A 13551-nucleotide genomic window follows, 5' to 3' on the forward strand; every position below is an offset into this window, starting at 1 on the left:
TCTTGCCTCTGAAAAACAGGCTTCTCACAGTTAAGGAGACAGGATTATGGAAGGCTGGCCACATGAGACTAGCTAATAGTTAACAGGTGTTAATTCATAACTTTTAATCCACCCCTTTGTAAATAAGTGTACAGTACCCTTTACCATTACCCCTTTATATATATGACTCATTACCTTTTATGTTTAAGTCAACATTAACCTTGTAACGGCTTTCCTCCTCTTCGTCTGAGGAGGAGTAGTAAGGATCGGACCAATACGCAGCGTGGTAAGTGTCCATGACATTTTAATAATCACTGAACACGACAAAATACAAAAATAACAAAGTGAGTGAAAACGGAAACAAGAAAACAGGAAACAATCACCCACGAAACACAGGTGGGAAAAGGCTACCTAAGTATGGTTCTCAATAAGAGAGAACTAACGACACCTGCCTCTGATTGAGAACCATACCAGGCCAAACACAAAAACACAACATAGAAAAACGAACATAGACAACCCACCCAACTCACGCCCTGACCATGCTAAAACAAAGACATAACAACAAAACTAAGGTCAGAACGTGACAGTACCCCCCCCCCTCCCCCCCAAAGGTGTGGACTCTGGCCACAAAACCTGAACCTATAGGGGAGGGTCTGGGTGGGTGTCTGTCCGCGGTGGCGGCTCTGGAGCGGGGACGTGGACCCAGCTTCATCATAGTCTTTAACCGATTCTTAGCCCGCCTCCGTGGCGCCTTTCGAGCGGCGACCCTCGCCGACGGGTCCCGAATGGACGGGAGATTCCGGCAGCACCGGACAGGCGGGAGACTCTTTCGGCGCCGACGTGAAGGGCGACTCCGACAGAGTCGGAGTGACGGGCGATTCTGGCAGCTCCTGACTGACGGGCTGCTCTGGCAGCTCAGGACAGACGGGCGACTCTGGCAGCTCAGGACAGACGGGCGACTCTGGCAGCTCAGGACAGACGGGAGACTCTGGCAGCTCAGGACAGACGGGAGACTCTGGCAGCTCAGGACAGACGGGAGACTCTGGCAGCTCAGGACAGACGGGAGACTCTGGCAGCTCAGGACAGACGGGAGACTCTGGCAGCTCAGGACAGACGGGAGACTCTGGCAGCTCAGGACAGACGGGAGACTCTGGCAGCTCAGGACAGACGGGAGACTCTGGCAGCTCAGGACAGACGGGAGACTCTGGCAGCTCAGGACAGACGGGAGACTCTGGCAGCTCAGGACAGACGGGAGACTCTGGCAGCTCAGGACAGACGGGAGACTCTGGCAGCTCAGGACAGACGGGAGACTCTGGCAGCTCAGGACAGACGAGAGACTCTGGCAGCTCAGGACAGACGAGAGACTCTGGCAGCGCTGGACAGGAGGGAGCACCTGGAGGAAGGAGACGGAGAGACAGCCTGGTGCATGGGACTGCCACCGGAGGCCTGGTGCGTGGAGGAGGCACCGGATAGACCGGAACGTGGAGGCGCACTGGAGGTCTCGAGCACCGATCCTGCACAACCCTACCTGGCTGGATACTCCACGTCGCCAGGCCAGTGCGGCGAGGTGGAATAGACCGCACTGGGCTGTGCTGGCGAACCGGGGACACCGTGCGTAGGGCTGGTGCCATGTACCCCGGCCCAAGGAGATGCACTGGAGACCAGATGCGATGAGCCGGCTTCATGGCACCTGGCTCGATGCCCACTCTAGCCCGGCCGATACGAGGCGCTGCGATGTAACGCACCGGGCTATGCCTGCGCACTGGGGACACCGTGCGTCTCACGGCATAACACGGTGCCTGCCCGGTCCACGGTAAGCACAGGGAGTTGGCTCAGGTCTCCTACCTGACTTAGCCACACTCCCCGTGTGCCTCCCCCCCCCCCCTCTCGGGCTTCCTTGACCGCCGTGCCAACTCCATTCTCCGGTATCCCTCCTCGCACTGTTCCAGAGAATCCCAGGCGGGTTCCGGCACTCTCCCTGGGTCGACCGACCACCTTTCTATCTCGTCCCATGTTGTTACCTCTTCCAGATAGCGCTGCTCCTTACCACGCTGCATGGTCCTTTGGTGGTGGGTGATTCTGTAACGCTCGTCGTGGGTGGAAGAAGAGGAGGACCAATACGCAGCGTGGTAAGTGTTCATGATACTAATAATCACTGAACACGACAAAATACAAAAATAACAAAGTGAATGAAAACGAAAAACGAAACAGTCCTGAATGGTGACACAAACAACAAAACAGGAAACAATCACCCACAAAACACAGGTGGGAAAAGGCTACCTAAGTATGGTTCTCAATCAGAGACAACTAACGACACCTGCCTCTGATTGAGAACCATACCAGGCCAAACACAAAAACACAACATAGAAAAACAAACATAGACAACCCACCCAACTCACGCCCTGACCATGCTAAAACAAAGACAAAACAAAAGAACTAAGGTCAGAACGTGACAAACCTTTTATACCCTTTTATATACACTACCCTTTATATTACCCTTACATTACACTTTTCTATTTTATTAACTCTAGGTTGGTAAAATACAAAATAACAGTGGCTACATTCTCAGAAAAGCAGTGTTACATAACAAGATCAAGAAAGAGTTGAATTATAATCCACTTGAACAAGCTTCACTGAAGAATTCAGCTGTGAATGCTCTTGTATGAGCAAAAACGACTGTTTTAATGTAACTACTTTCCAGTTTCTAAGACCATCTCTTTGCATTACAGAGGAGTCTTGAGATGAGATTTTAAGTCTGTGAGTCTGTTAGAAACTGGGGGACATAGTTGGGGACTTAAGTCAGTCAGAGTCTGCCTGATACAAAAACAAGAGTTGTTGTTTTGCATTCTGTTCATCCCGCCTTCTGATTTCACCTATCATTCAGATGAAAGATGGCAAGTCATAATGGAAGCATAAACTCATACCTTCTCATATATTTACTGGTTGTTTCTTGGAGAACCTACGATGGTGGGAAAATTCTACTATTTCCCATAGAAGGTTGAACATGGACAATCTGATCAAGGCTCTTCACTCTCAGGGACACACCGTCACAGTGGTACGGACAACTAAAATTGGTATATTAAAGAAGGGTCTCTACATTACAGTTTTATTACAATACCTGTCACTGATGATGTGGAATATGAAGAATTTGTAAAGCCAATCGTGAAGAAAGTAATTGAAATAGAGAGAGGAAAGAGCTCTGTATTCAACTTTATACATTTTCAAATCAAGATGTTCTCTGCAATGTCTAAGGTTCATGGACTGGAATGTGACACGGCAACTGCTGTATTGAAAGACAAGGATTTAATGAAGACCCTAAAGGAGAGCCAGTATGACCGTATGGTGTTTACTGACCCAGCATGGGGGACTGGTATTTTGGTGGCTCACTGTCTTCAGGTACCTCTGGTCTACAATGTACAGTGGGTAAACAGTGGAGAGGGACGTTAAGCCATTGCACCATCCCCCATGTCTTATATTCCAATGACTGGATCAGGGCTCTCACACAAAATGATCTTCACAGAGAGAGTAAAGAATATGCTTTTCTATTTGCTTTTGGAAGCTCACAACAGATTTTTTATTCAGCCACATTACCAAAATGTTTGTAATGGGTTCTTCCAACCAGGTGTGAACTTCTATGAGTTATTACAGGGAGCTGGTCAATGGCTCATGAGAGTTCGACTTTTGTGTTCGAGTTCCCTCGTCCTATCATGCCTAATTTTATCTATAGAGGGTTCCAATTTATGGGAGGGTTCCAATTCTCCCTATCGTGTGGGGTAGAAAAAGCATGAGGTAGTTCTATATGGGTAACTCTGAGGGCTTCCTTGAAATGTTTGGACGAGAAAATATTGTTGTTTGACATTGTGAAATGTGTCTGCAATGTTAAACAGTATTTAAATGTGTAATTTTATGCATCCGAAATTATAATCATGTTCACTCACTGAGTTTTGAGTAACCATCACTGTGACTTTAAGAAGTGGAAAGGAAATCATAAAAGCAGTACTTTGACCTTAACTTAACCCTTATAAACCAACACGCCACACAAAAGCACATTTTACACGTGGCTTCCATACACATAATATGAAGATCAACTGGTAAGTAATATTGCACTGCATCTCACCTCCAGACTGAATAAGCTAATAATATTTACGTTAATTTAATGTTCATAAACAAGGAGGACAGGTATTGTGAGATATTGTTAACATTCTGAATCAAATGTGAATCTAAATGAAGAATAAAGTTTCATCTTCATTGTCTCAAACTCTCAAAACCCTAATGGGAATTAATAAGGCACTACTGAGAACAGCTTTCATGGTCTTTCATGATTTGTATCAAATCAAATTGTATTAATTGGTCGCATATGGATATTGATTAGATATTATCACAGGTGTAGCAAAATGCTTGTACATAAATGAGAATATATATATATATAGTCCGCTAACTGACAATATGTCAAAATCCATTCAATGTGTTATTCAAACTGAATATGATTTCCTATCTCTGTTTGTTTTATATTTCAGATAAATGATGACATACATTGGAAGCATGACTTTGTGCCTTTTGTTATTTCTGTTGATTATGTGTGGTTCAGTTTGCCATGGTGGGAAGTTGCTGGTCTTTCCTGGGGAGGGAAGTCACTGGGTTAACATGGACATTTTGATCAAGGCTCTTCACTCTCAGGGACACACCATCACAGTGGTACGAATGACAAAAAGTTGGTATATCAAAGAAGAATCGCCCTACTACAGTTCTATTACAATACCTGTCACTGACGCTGCGGATGAGGAATTTGTAAAGCCAATTTTGAAGAAAATAATTGATATAGAGAGAGGAACGAGCTCTGTATTAAACTTTATACATTTGCAAATCGAGATGTTCTCTGCCAGGTCTAAGTTTCATAAATATGCTAGTGACTTAGCAACTGCTGTATTGAAAGACAAGGATTTAATAAAGACCCTAAAGGAGAGCCAGTATGACCTGGTGCTTACTGACCCATTTTGGGGAGGAGGTATATTGGTGGCTCACTATCTTCAGCTACCTCTAGTCTACAATGTACGGTGGACAATCAGTGGAGAGGGACATTTAATTATTGCACCATCACCAATGTCGTACATTCCAATGATTTTATCAGGGCACTCAGACAAAATGACTTTCACAGAGAGAGTAAAGAACATGCTTTTATATTTGCTATTTACTGTTCGGGACAGGTTGATTGTCTGGCCACATTACCAGGCTGTTTGTGATGAGTTTTTCCAACCAGGTGTCGACTTCAAAGAGTTATTACAAGCTGCTGATTTATGGCTCATGAGAGTTGACTTTGTGTTTGAGTTCCCTCGTCCCACCATGCCTAATGTTATCTATATGGGAGGGTTCCAATGTAAACCTGCCAAACCTCTTCCCCAAGAACTGGAGGAGTTTGTTCATAGTTCAGGGGAACATGGAGTCATTATCATGTCTTTGGGGACTTTCGTTACTGAATTTCCACATGATATAGCTGATGTGATTGCTGCTGCTTTTTCCCAACTGCCTCAGAAGGTAATCTGGAGACACAAAGGAGACAGGCCATCTTCTCTGGGCAACAACACCTTAGTAGTTGACTGGATGCCTCAGAATGATCTGTTAGGACACCCTAAGACAAGGCTGTTTGTAGCTCATGGAGGAACAAATGGGGTTCAAGAGGCTATTTACCATGGAATTCCTGTTGTGGGTCTACCTCTGTTTAATGATCAATATGACAACCTCCTTCGTCTGAAAAAGAGAGGAGGAGCAAAGCTTTTATCCATGGCAACAGTAGACAAGAACAATAACTTCCTAGAGGCCTTACAGGAAGTTCTGGATGAGCCGTCCTACAGGATGAACATGCAGAGACTCTCCAGGCTACACCGGGACGTGCCAATGGAACCCCTAGACACTGCCCTCTTCTGGATTGAGTTTGTCATGAGACACAAAGGTGCTGCTCACCTGCGTACAGACTCCTACAAAATGCCTTGGTACTCCTACCACTCTGTAGATGTTGTCCTGATGTTGTTGGGTGTTGTGTCAGTGCTTCTTCTTCTTCTTGTTGCAATAGTCAGATATTTATGCATTAGAAAATGCTTGAAAAGAAAGATTAAAAGTGAATGAGCAGATCCAATTCTCCACATTCTGGTGCACACAAAAAGTAGGATATGTATGACTTAAAGCTGTTATATGGAACTTTTAGAGTGACCCAACAAAACTCCTATAGATATGCGAGTTATGGATCTGTCATTCTCATTGAAAGCAAGTCTAAGACGCCGTAGATCTGTTCTATGTGTGCTATCTCTATGCTTCCCACGTTTAAGTATATTTTTGCTTCTTTTACTTTCGGTTTTGTACACCAGCTTCAAACAGCAGGAAATACAACATTTTTGGTTATGGAAAATATATTTCACAGTGGTTTAGATGATACAATGATTCTCTACACTACACTTGCTTGTTTTGCCACATAGACTGAAATTAGGCAAACAATTACAATTTTAGCAACCAGGAAATGGCAGGGTGATTTCTGCATAGTACATCTTTAAATCATGAAAATGTATAATGTTGAATTGATGCCAACATAATAAAATGCTTATGTATAATTTAGTGTGGAATATATTTGTTGTCACGTATTTTCAGATGGTTGTGCATTTTGTGATTCAATTCTACACTGCAAATATTTACTGTAAGTGTTACATTCACAGTGTTAAAGAATTTTTACCCTGTGTAGTGTAAATAAAATCAAAACCTCATCCATCATTATCATATTTACCATCATGCTCTATTGCAGGTTGATGTTTAGTATTGTTTGTTTCAATATCTGTGTTTTTGCATGTACATTGATCTTATGCTACAGAAAGATACATACTTTGCCAGCCAGCATAATGTAATTTGCAGGCCTGATGTGGCTTGCGAGCCAAGAATTTCAGACCACAGTGTTAGGGAGAAACTAGCCCATCAAAGAAAGGCAATATGATGTATGTAATGTATTGTCATAAAGGGTTTAATCTTAATTAAACTATAACACATAGGCACTCACTTCGTGAAGGCTACAGGCCTGGAAGTGAATGAACAAATGCAACAAACTCTGTCACTAACAAACACAGTAATGGGTGGTAACTCGATCATTCCCTCAAAAGGCAGACTGGTAAATATACAATTAAGGCTTTACACCCTACAGTGTTAAAATATAATACACTTCTAGAGTACAAATGTTGTCTGATGGAGTTGACTGTTAACATCTGCTACAGAGTTCACACTTTCAAAACTGTTATTTTAACACCAGTTAAGTTGGACTCATATATATACATTCTGATATAATACAATGTACAATTTCCGAGTTCAATGTACACTCGTGATTTTGCTGTGTACAGCTTAAATTGACAACCTCATAGCCTTAAATAATAACATAGCATTTAGAAGACGCTTTTATCCAAAGTCACGTACAGTCATGCGTGCATAATTATTTTGTATATGAGTGGCCCCAGCTCTCACAAACACATATTGCATATTCCAAACATGTACAAGTTGGTGAAAGTCCACAAACACAGGAACATTGTGTTCACTCAGATTAACTCACTCACTCTCATCAAGGGATTTTACGTTAATGATTACATCTGTCAAATAATTGATTAGGGTAGGTATATTTGTGTGTTTAAACAGAAACAATGTGAACGTTAAAAAGCCCACGAAACACCTGAACACCTTCCTAATATTGAGTTGCCATTTTGTCCTCAGAATAGCCTCAATTTGTCAGTGCATGGACTCTACAAGGTGTCGAAAGCATTTCACAAGGATGCTGGCCCATGTTGACTCCAGTGCTTCCCACAGTTGTGTCAAGTTGGCTAGATGTCCTTTGGATGGTGGACCATTCTTGATGCAAACTGTTGAGCGTGAAAAATCCAGCTACAATATGTAACTTTTTTTAACTACAGTTCTATTACAATACCTGTCACTTATGCTATGCATGAGGAATGTATAAAGCCAATCACAAAGAAAGTAATTGATATAGAGAGAGGAACAACCTCTGTATGAACCTTTAAACATTTACAAATGGTGCATTCAACCCGGTGCATTAAAACTAAAAGCAGATTTACCTAGCTTTGGAGACCCTAGGAACCTCAACAGTAAACCAATCCTGTGAACGGGTTAGGCAAGTCAGGTGTGTGTACTTCAACAGCAAAGTTAGATAAGACGGAAGTTTAGGAAGTAGGGCCTTGTAAACAAAGTAATGTAGAGATCTACGGGTCTTCAGTTACGTTCAGCCAACCTTTTGATAAAGGATACAGAGATGAGTATCAAAACTGTCGCCTGTAACAGAACGAAGCGCTCTATGGTAGATGGCATCCAAAAGTTTAAGAGTCGTAGCAGCTGCACTTTGATAAATAATATCATCATAATTAAGAACAGATTAAAGGTTGACTGAATCACCTGCTTCCTACTGCTTAGAGAAAGGCACAATCTGTTTCTGTAGAAAAAGACAACTTGAAACCTTAGCTTCTTAACCAGCACATCTACATGTTTTATTTAAATGTCAAATCACATAAATCAAAATGCCTAAGTATTTAAATATGCGGGAACACGTTAGATTGGAGAATGAGTGAACATGTAGTTAATCTGAAACATCCAGAGAGTTTACAAACAACATGACGGTGAAAGTCCACAAACACAGAAACATAGCGTTCACTCAGATGAGCTCATTGAACTCTCTCTCATTGAGGGATTTTCTGTTCACGGTTACAACGTCTGTCAAATAATTGAGTAGGATAGGTCCGTTTATGTGTTAAAACAGAAACAAGGTGAATGTTAACAAGGCCACTCTAATGTATTGTCTATAAGACATCCTATCCCTGGAGGAGAGCCAGTATGACCTGGTGCTTACTGACCCAGCATGGGGAGCAGGTCTATTGGTCGCTCACTATCTTCAGCTACCTCTAGTCTACATTGTACCGTGGGTAAACAGTGGAGAGGGACATTTAATTATTGCACCATCACCAATGTCGTACATTCCAATGACTTCATCAGGGCACTCGGACAAAATTACTTTCACAGAGAGAGTAAAGAATATGCTTTTATATTTGCTATTTACTGTTCAGGACAGGTTGACTCTCCGGCCACATTACCAGGCTGTTTGTGATGAGTTTTTCAAGTTATTACAAGGGGCTGATCTATGGCTCATGAGAGTTGACTTTGTGGTCGACTTTAAGTTTAAGCTCCCTCCCACCATGTCCATCATCCATTTCGTATGATATGTTACGAATTACAATTCGCATGATAAGTTACAAATTGTAAATCGTCCAATAAATTACAAATTTGTCAAATGTATGATATGTTACGAATTCAAAATTGTTGTTTCTCCCATCTCCACAGAGGAACTCTAGAGCTCTGTCAGAGTGACCATCGGGTTCTTGGTCACCTCCCTGACCCAGGGCCTTCTCCCCCGATTGCTCAGTTTGGACAGGAAACCAGCTCTAGGAAAAGTCTTGGTGGTTCCAAACTTCGTCCATTTAAGAATGATGGAGGCCACTGTGTTCTTGGGGACCATCAATGCTGCAAAAAAAATTGGTACCCTTCCCCAGATCTGTGCCGCAATGCAATCCTGTCTCTGCGCTTTACAGACAATTCCTTCGACCTTATGGCTTGGTTTTTGCTCTGAGGGACCTTTTGTAGGCAGTTGTGTGCCTTTCCAAATCACGTACAATCAATTGAATTTACCACAGGTGTCACGCCCTGACCTGAGTATTCTTTGCTTTCTTTATATTTTTGGTTAGGTCAGGGTGTGATATGGGTGATTATATGTTTTTTCTTGTCTAGGGGTTTTGTATGTTTATGGGGTTGGCACCAGTCTAGGGTTTTTTGTATGTCTATGGTTGCCTAGATTGGTTCTCAATTAGAGGCAGCTGTTTATCATTGTCTCTGATTGGGAACCATATTTAGGCAGCCATATGCTTTGGGTATTTTGTGGGTGATTGTTTCCTGTGTCAGTGTTTATGCCACACGGGACTGTTTCGTTTCCATTCACTTTGTTATTTTGTATTTCTGTCGTGTTCAGTTTTGTGCTATTAAAACATGGACACTTACCACGCTGCGTATTGGTCCGATCCTTGCTACTCCTCTTCAGACGAAGAGGACGATATCCGTTACAACAGGTGGACTCCAATCAACTTGTAGAAACATCTCAAGGATGAAGAATGGAAATAGGATGCACCTGAGCTCAATTTCGAGTCTCACAGGAAATGGTATGAATACTTATGTGAATGAGGTATTCATGTTTTTTATTGTTAATAAATTAGCAAACATTTTAAAAAAAACCTGTTTTCACTTTGTCATTATTTTGTATTTTGTGTAGATCGCTGAGGACATGTTTTTATTTAATACATTTTAGAACAAGGCTGTAAAGTATCAAAATGTAGAAAAAGTCAAGGGGTGTGAATACTTTCAGAAGGCACTGTATACAGTGTATTCATACCCCTTGGATTACTTCACATTTTATTGTCTTACAAAGTGGGAATGAAATGGATTTAATTGTATTTTTTTTGTCAACAATCTACACAAAATATTCCGTAATGTCAGAGTGGAAGAAAAAATCTTAATTTATTTCAAAATGAATACAAATGTAATAACTAAAATATAGTTGTTACATAAGTATTCAGCTCCCTGAGTTAATACATGTTAGAAACATCTTAGGCATTGATTACAGCTCGGAGTCTTCTTGGGTAAGTCTGAGCTTTGCACTCCTGGGTTGTGCAATATTTATTATTTTCAAAATTCTTCAAGCTCTTAAAAGATGTTGGGCATTTTCAAAACGTGCCATGGATTTTCAAGCAGATTTAAGCCAAAACTGTAACTTGGCCATTCAGGAACATTCACTGTCTTCTTGGTAAGCAATTCCAGTGTAGATTTGGCCTTGTGTTGAAGATTACTGTCCTGCTGAAAGGGGAATTCCTCTCCCAGTCTCTGTTGTAAAGCAAACTGAAGCAGGTTTTCCTCTGGTATTTTGCGTGTGCTTAGCTCCATGTTTCTTTTATACTGAAACTCCCCAGTATTTGCTGATGTCAAGTATACCCATGCTATCGTGCAGCCACCACCATGTTTGAAAATAAGGAGGCAATTACTTTGTTGTGTTGGATTTTCCCCAAACATTATGCTATGCATTTAGGCCAAAAAGTGTTTTCCTTTGCTGTGTTTTTTTTGCAGTATTACTTTAGTGCCCTGCTGTATACAAGATGCATGTTTTAGAATATTTTATATTCTGTATATTTGTATTCTTTCTTCCACTCTGTCATTTAGGTCATTATTGTGAGTCACTGCTGTGTTGTTGATCCATCCTCACTTCTCCCATCACAGCCAATGATTTTTTTTTTATATATATTTTATTTTAGCATTTTCCAATTAAGAACATTCAAAACAAATGTGAAGATATTAGACTACGATAGGACAAAGTGACAGTAACAGACGAGCGTAACAAAAAAATATATATATTTATAATTATATATACAAACATACAATAAGAAAAAAATAATAACGAGACATTGGATCACCTGCCGTTGGCGACATATTATACATTACGTGTGAAACATTATCTGAGGATTATATGTAGATTCAATCAATGAGATGTGGGGGGAGATTCTCCATATAGTCAAAAGGTTGCCAAATTCTGTAAAATGTCTTTAACTTGTTCCTCAAGCAGTAAGTGATTTTCTCCAAAGGGATACAACTATTAACTTCCGATAGCCACATTGCAACTGGCAGGGAGGAATCCAATTTCCATTTCAAGGCAATACATTTATTGGCAATCGCTAGCAATATTTCTGTTAGCTTTATAGTATGGCTTTGCCTAAGATTGGTGTTAGTAAAGTTACCCAGTAGACAGACCTCCGGATCTAAAGGGAATGCAACCCCGTGAATTGAGGATATGGTATCGCATACCCCCTGCCAGAAACCGTGTAATTTTGAACACTGCCAAGTGGAATGGAGGAATGTTCCTTCATCTGAGCCACATCTAAAACATAGGGAGGAGATATCTGGGTTGAACTTGTGCAGTCTAGATGGGGTGATATGCTAATGGAGGAAATTAAACTGGACCAGTCTGTATCTGGAGTTCAATGTGGATGTAACACCATCCCTGCATAGGTCACTCCATAGATCCTCATCAAGATCAATACCCAGATCTTTTTCCCATCTAAGTCGGGGTTTATCTAGCCCAGGCAGTGTTAGTCCTGACATAAGAGCATCGTATACACGGGAAATGGTCTTGAACAGTGGTTGGTCTGCGTTGCAGAGTTGTTCCATTGTCCCTTGAGAGTCACCCTAATAAAGTTTCGTAGTTGTAGGTAGCTAAAGAGGTCCCTGTTAGGCAAGTGGTATTTATGTTTCAGCTGATCAAAAGACATAAGAACTCCCTCCTCGTAACAATGTTCCAGAAGAGTGATCCCCTTATCAGACCATGGTCTAAAGTTACTATTCTGGAAAAACATAGGGATCAATCTATTGTTCCATAAAGGGGTTTTAGGGGAAAGGAATCCCTCTCGTCCGAACAGCTCATGCAGTTTGCACCATGCCAGGACAGAATGTATTATTAAAGGGTTGTCTGTGATGGTTTTTATAGATTTTCTGTCCCATTTGTAAAACAATTCTGCCCCAGTGCCATCATTTACCTCAAGCTTTTCAATGTTCAACCATGAGGGAGAGGGACCATTGTCAAACCTCTGAGCCAGAAACCTAGACTGTGCAGCCCAGTAGTACATTCTAAAATTGGGGAGGTTTAAGCCCCCTTGACTGTAATCAAGGGTCAGTTTATCCAGGCCAACCCTAGGGGTTTTGCCGTGCCAGATAAACCGTCTGGTCAGCTTGTCGAGAGAGGAAAAAAATGCTGCGGGAACAGGGATAGGGAGAGATTGAAACAGATATAGAAATCTGGGCAGGACATTCATTTTAATTGCATTGATTCTACCCAGTAGAGTGAGAGGTAAGTCCATCCATTTACAAAGGTCAACCTCCACCTTTTGCAACAAACTGGCCAGATTGAGTTTATAGAGGTTGTTCAGATTACCATCCACCATTATGCCCAAATATGTGAAGCCCATAGGCGACCATCTAAAAGGAAACTTGTGCTTGATGGTAAGATGGTCAAAGACAGACAACGGTAAGATTTCGCTTTTATCAAAATTGACCTTATATCCAAAGAAAGAACTATAACACTGTAGTGGGATCACTGTAGTGGGATCACTGTAGTGGGATTGTTAGAAATAAGATAAGGTCATCCACAAAGAGTGATCATTTATGGGTATGGGGGCCCACCTCAAAGCCATGTATGTCAGGGCGCGTTCTAATAGTCTCAGCCAACGAGGGCAAAGGGCAAAGAGGTGGGGGCTAATTGGGCAACCTTGTCTGTTCCCCCTATAAAGAGGGAAAGAGGAGGAAGTAATCCCATTGGTAGCAATCCTAGCTTTAGGAGATTTGTAGAGTGATTTTATCAAATTTACAAACACGGTACCTAAACCGAACTTTTCCAAGACGCGAAAGAGGTATGGCCATTCAACCCTATCAAAGGCCTTTTCAGCGTCGAGGAAGACT

General features: G+C 41.8%; 1 protein-coding gene and 1 pseudogene across 1 annotated transcript; both read left to right on the forward strand.

Annotated features, from left to right (window-relative positions):
• The first annotated feature begins 2870 nt into the window (after positions 1-2870).
• Positions 2871-3767, forward strand: LOC139412420 (UDP-glucuronosyltransferase 1-2-like; annotated as a pseudogene).
• Positions 3768-4023: 256 nt separating this feature from the next.
• Positions 4024-7188, forward strand: LOC139411415 (UDP-glucuronosyltransferase 2B13-like). Its single transcript, XM_071157752.1, has 2 exons — positions 4024-4070; positions 4497-7188. The coding sequence occupies exon 2, from the start codon at positions 4501-4503 to the stop codon at positions 6097-6099; it is 1599 nt and encodes a 532-aa protein (XP_071013853.1). The 5' UTR covers positions 4024-4070; positions 4497-4500; the 3' UTR covers positions 6100-7188.
• Positions 7189-13551: the final 6363 nt, after the last annotated feature.

The sequence above is a fragment of the Oncorhynchus clarkii genome, chromosome 6, assembly GCF_045791955.1.
Source record: "Oncorhynchus clarkii lewisi isolate Uvic-CL-2024 chromosome 6, UVic_Ocla_1.0, whole genome shotgun sequence".
In the NCBI taxonomy this organism is placed as follows: Eukaryota; Metazoa; Chordata; class Actinopteri; order Salmoniformes; family Salmonidae; genus Oncorhynchus; species Oncorhynchus clarkii.

Coding starts and splice junctions, on each gene's coding strand:
- LOC139411415 (XM_071157752.1), top strand. CDS start 4,501: ATGATGACATACATTGGAAGCATGACTTTGTGCCTTTTGTTATTTCTG.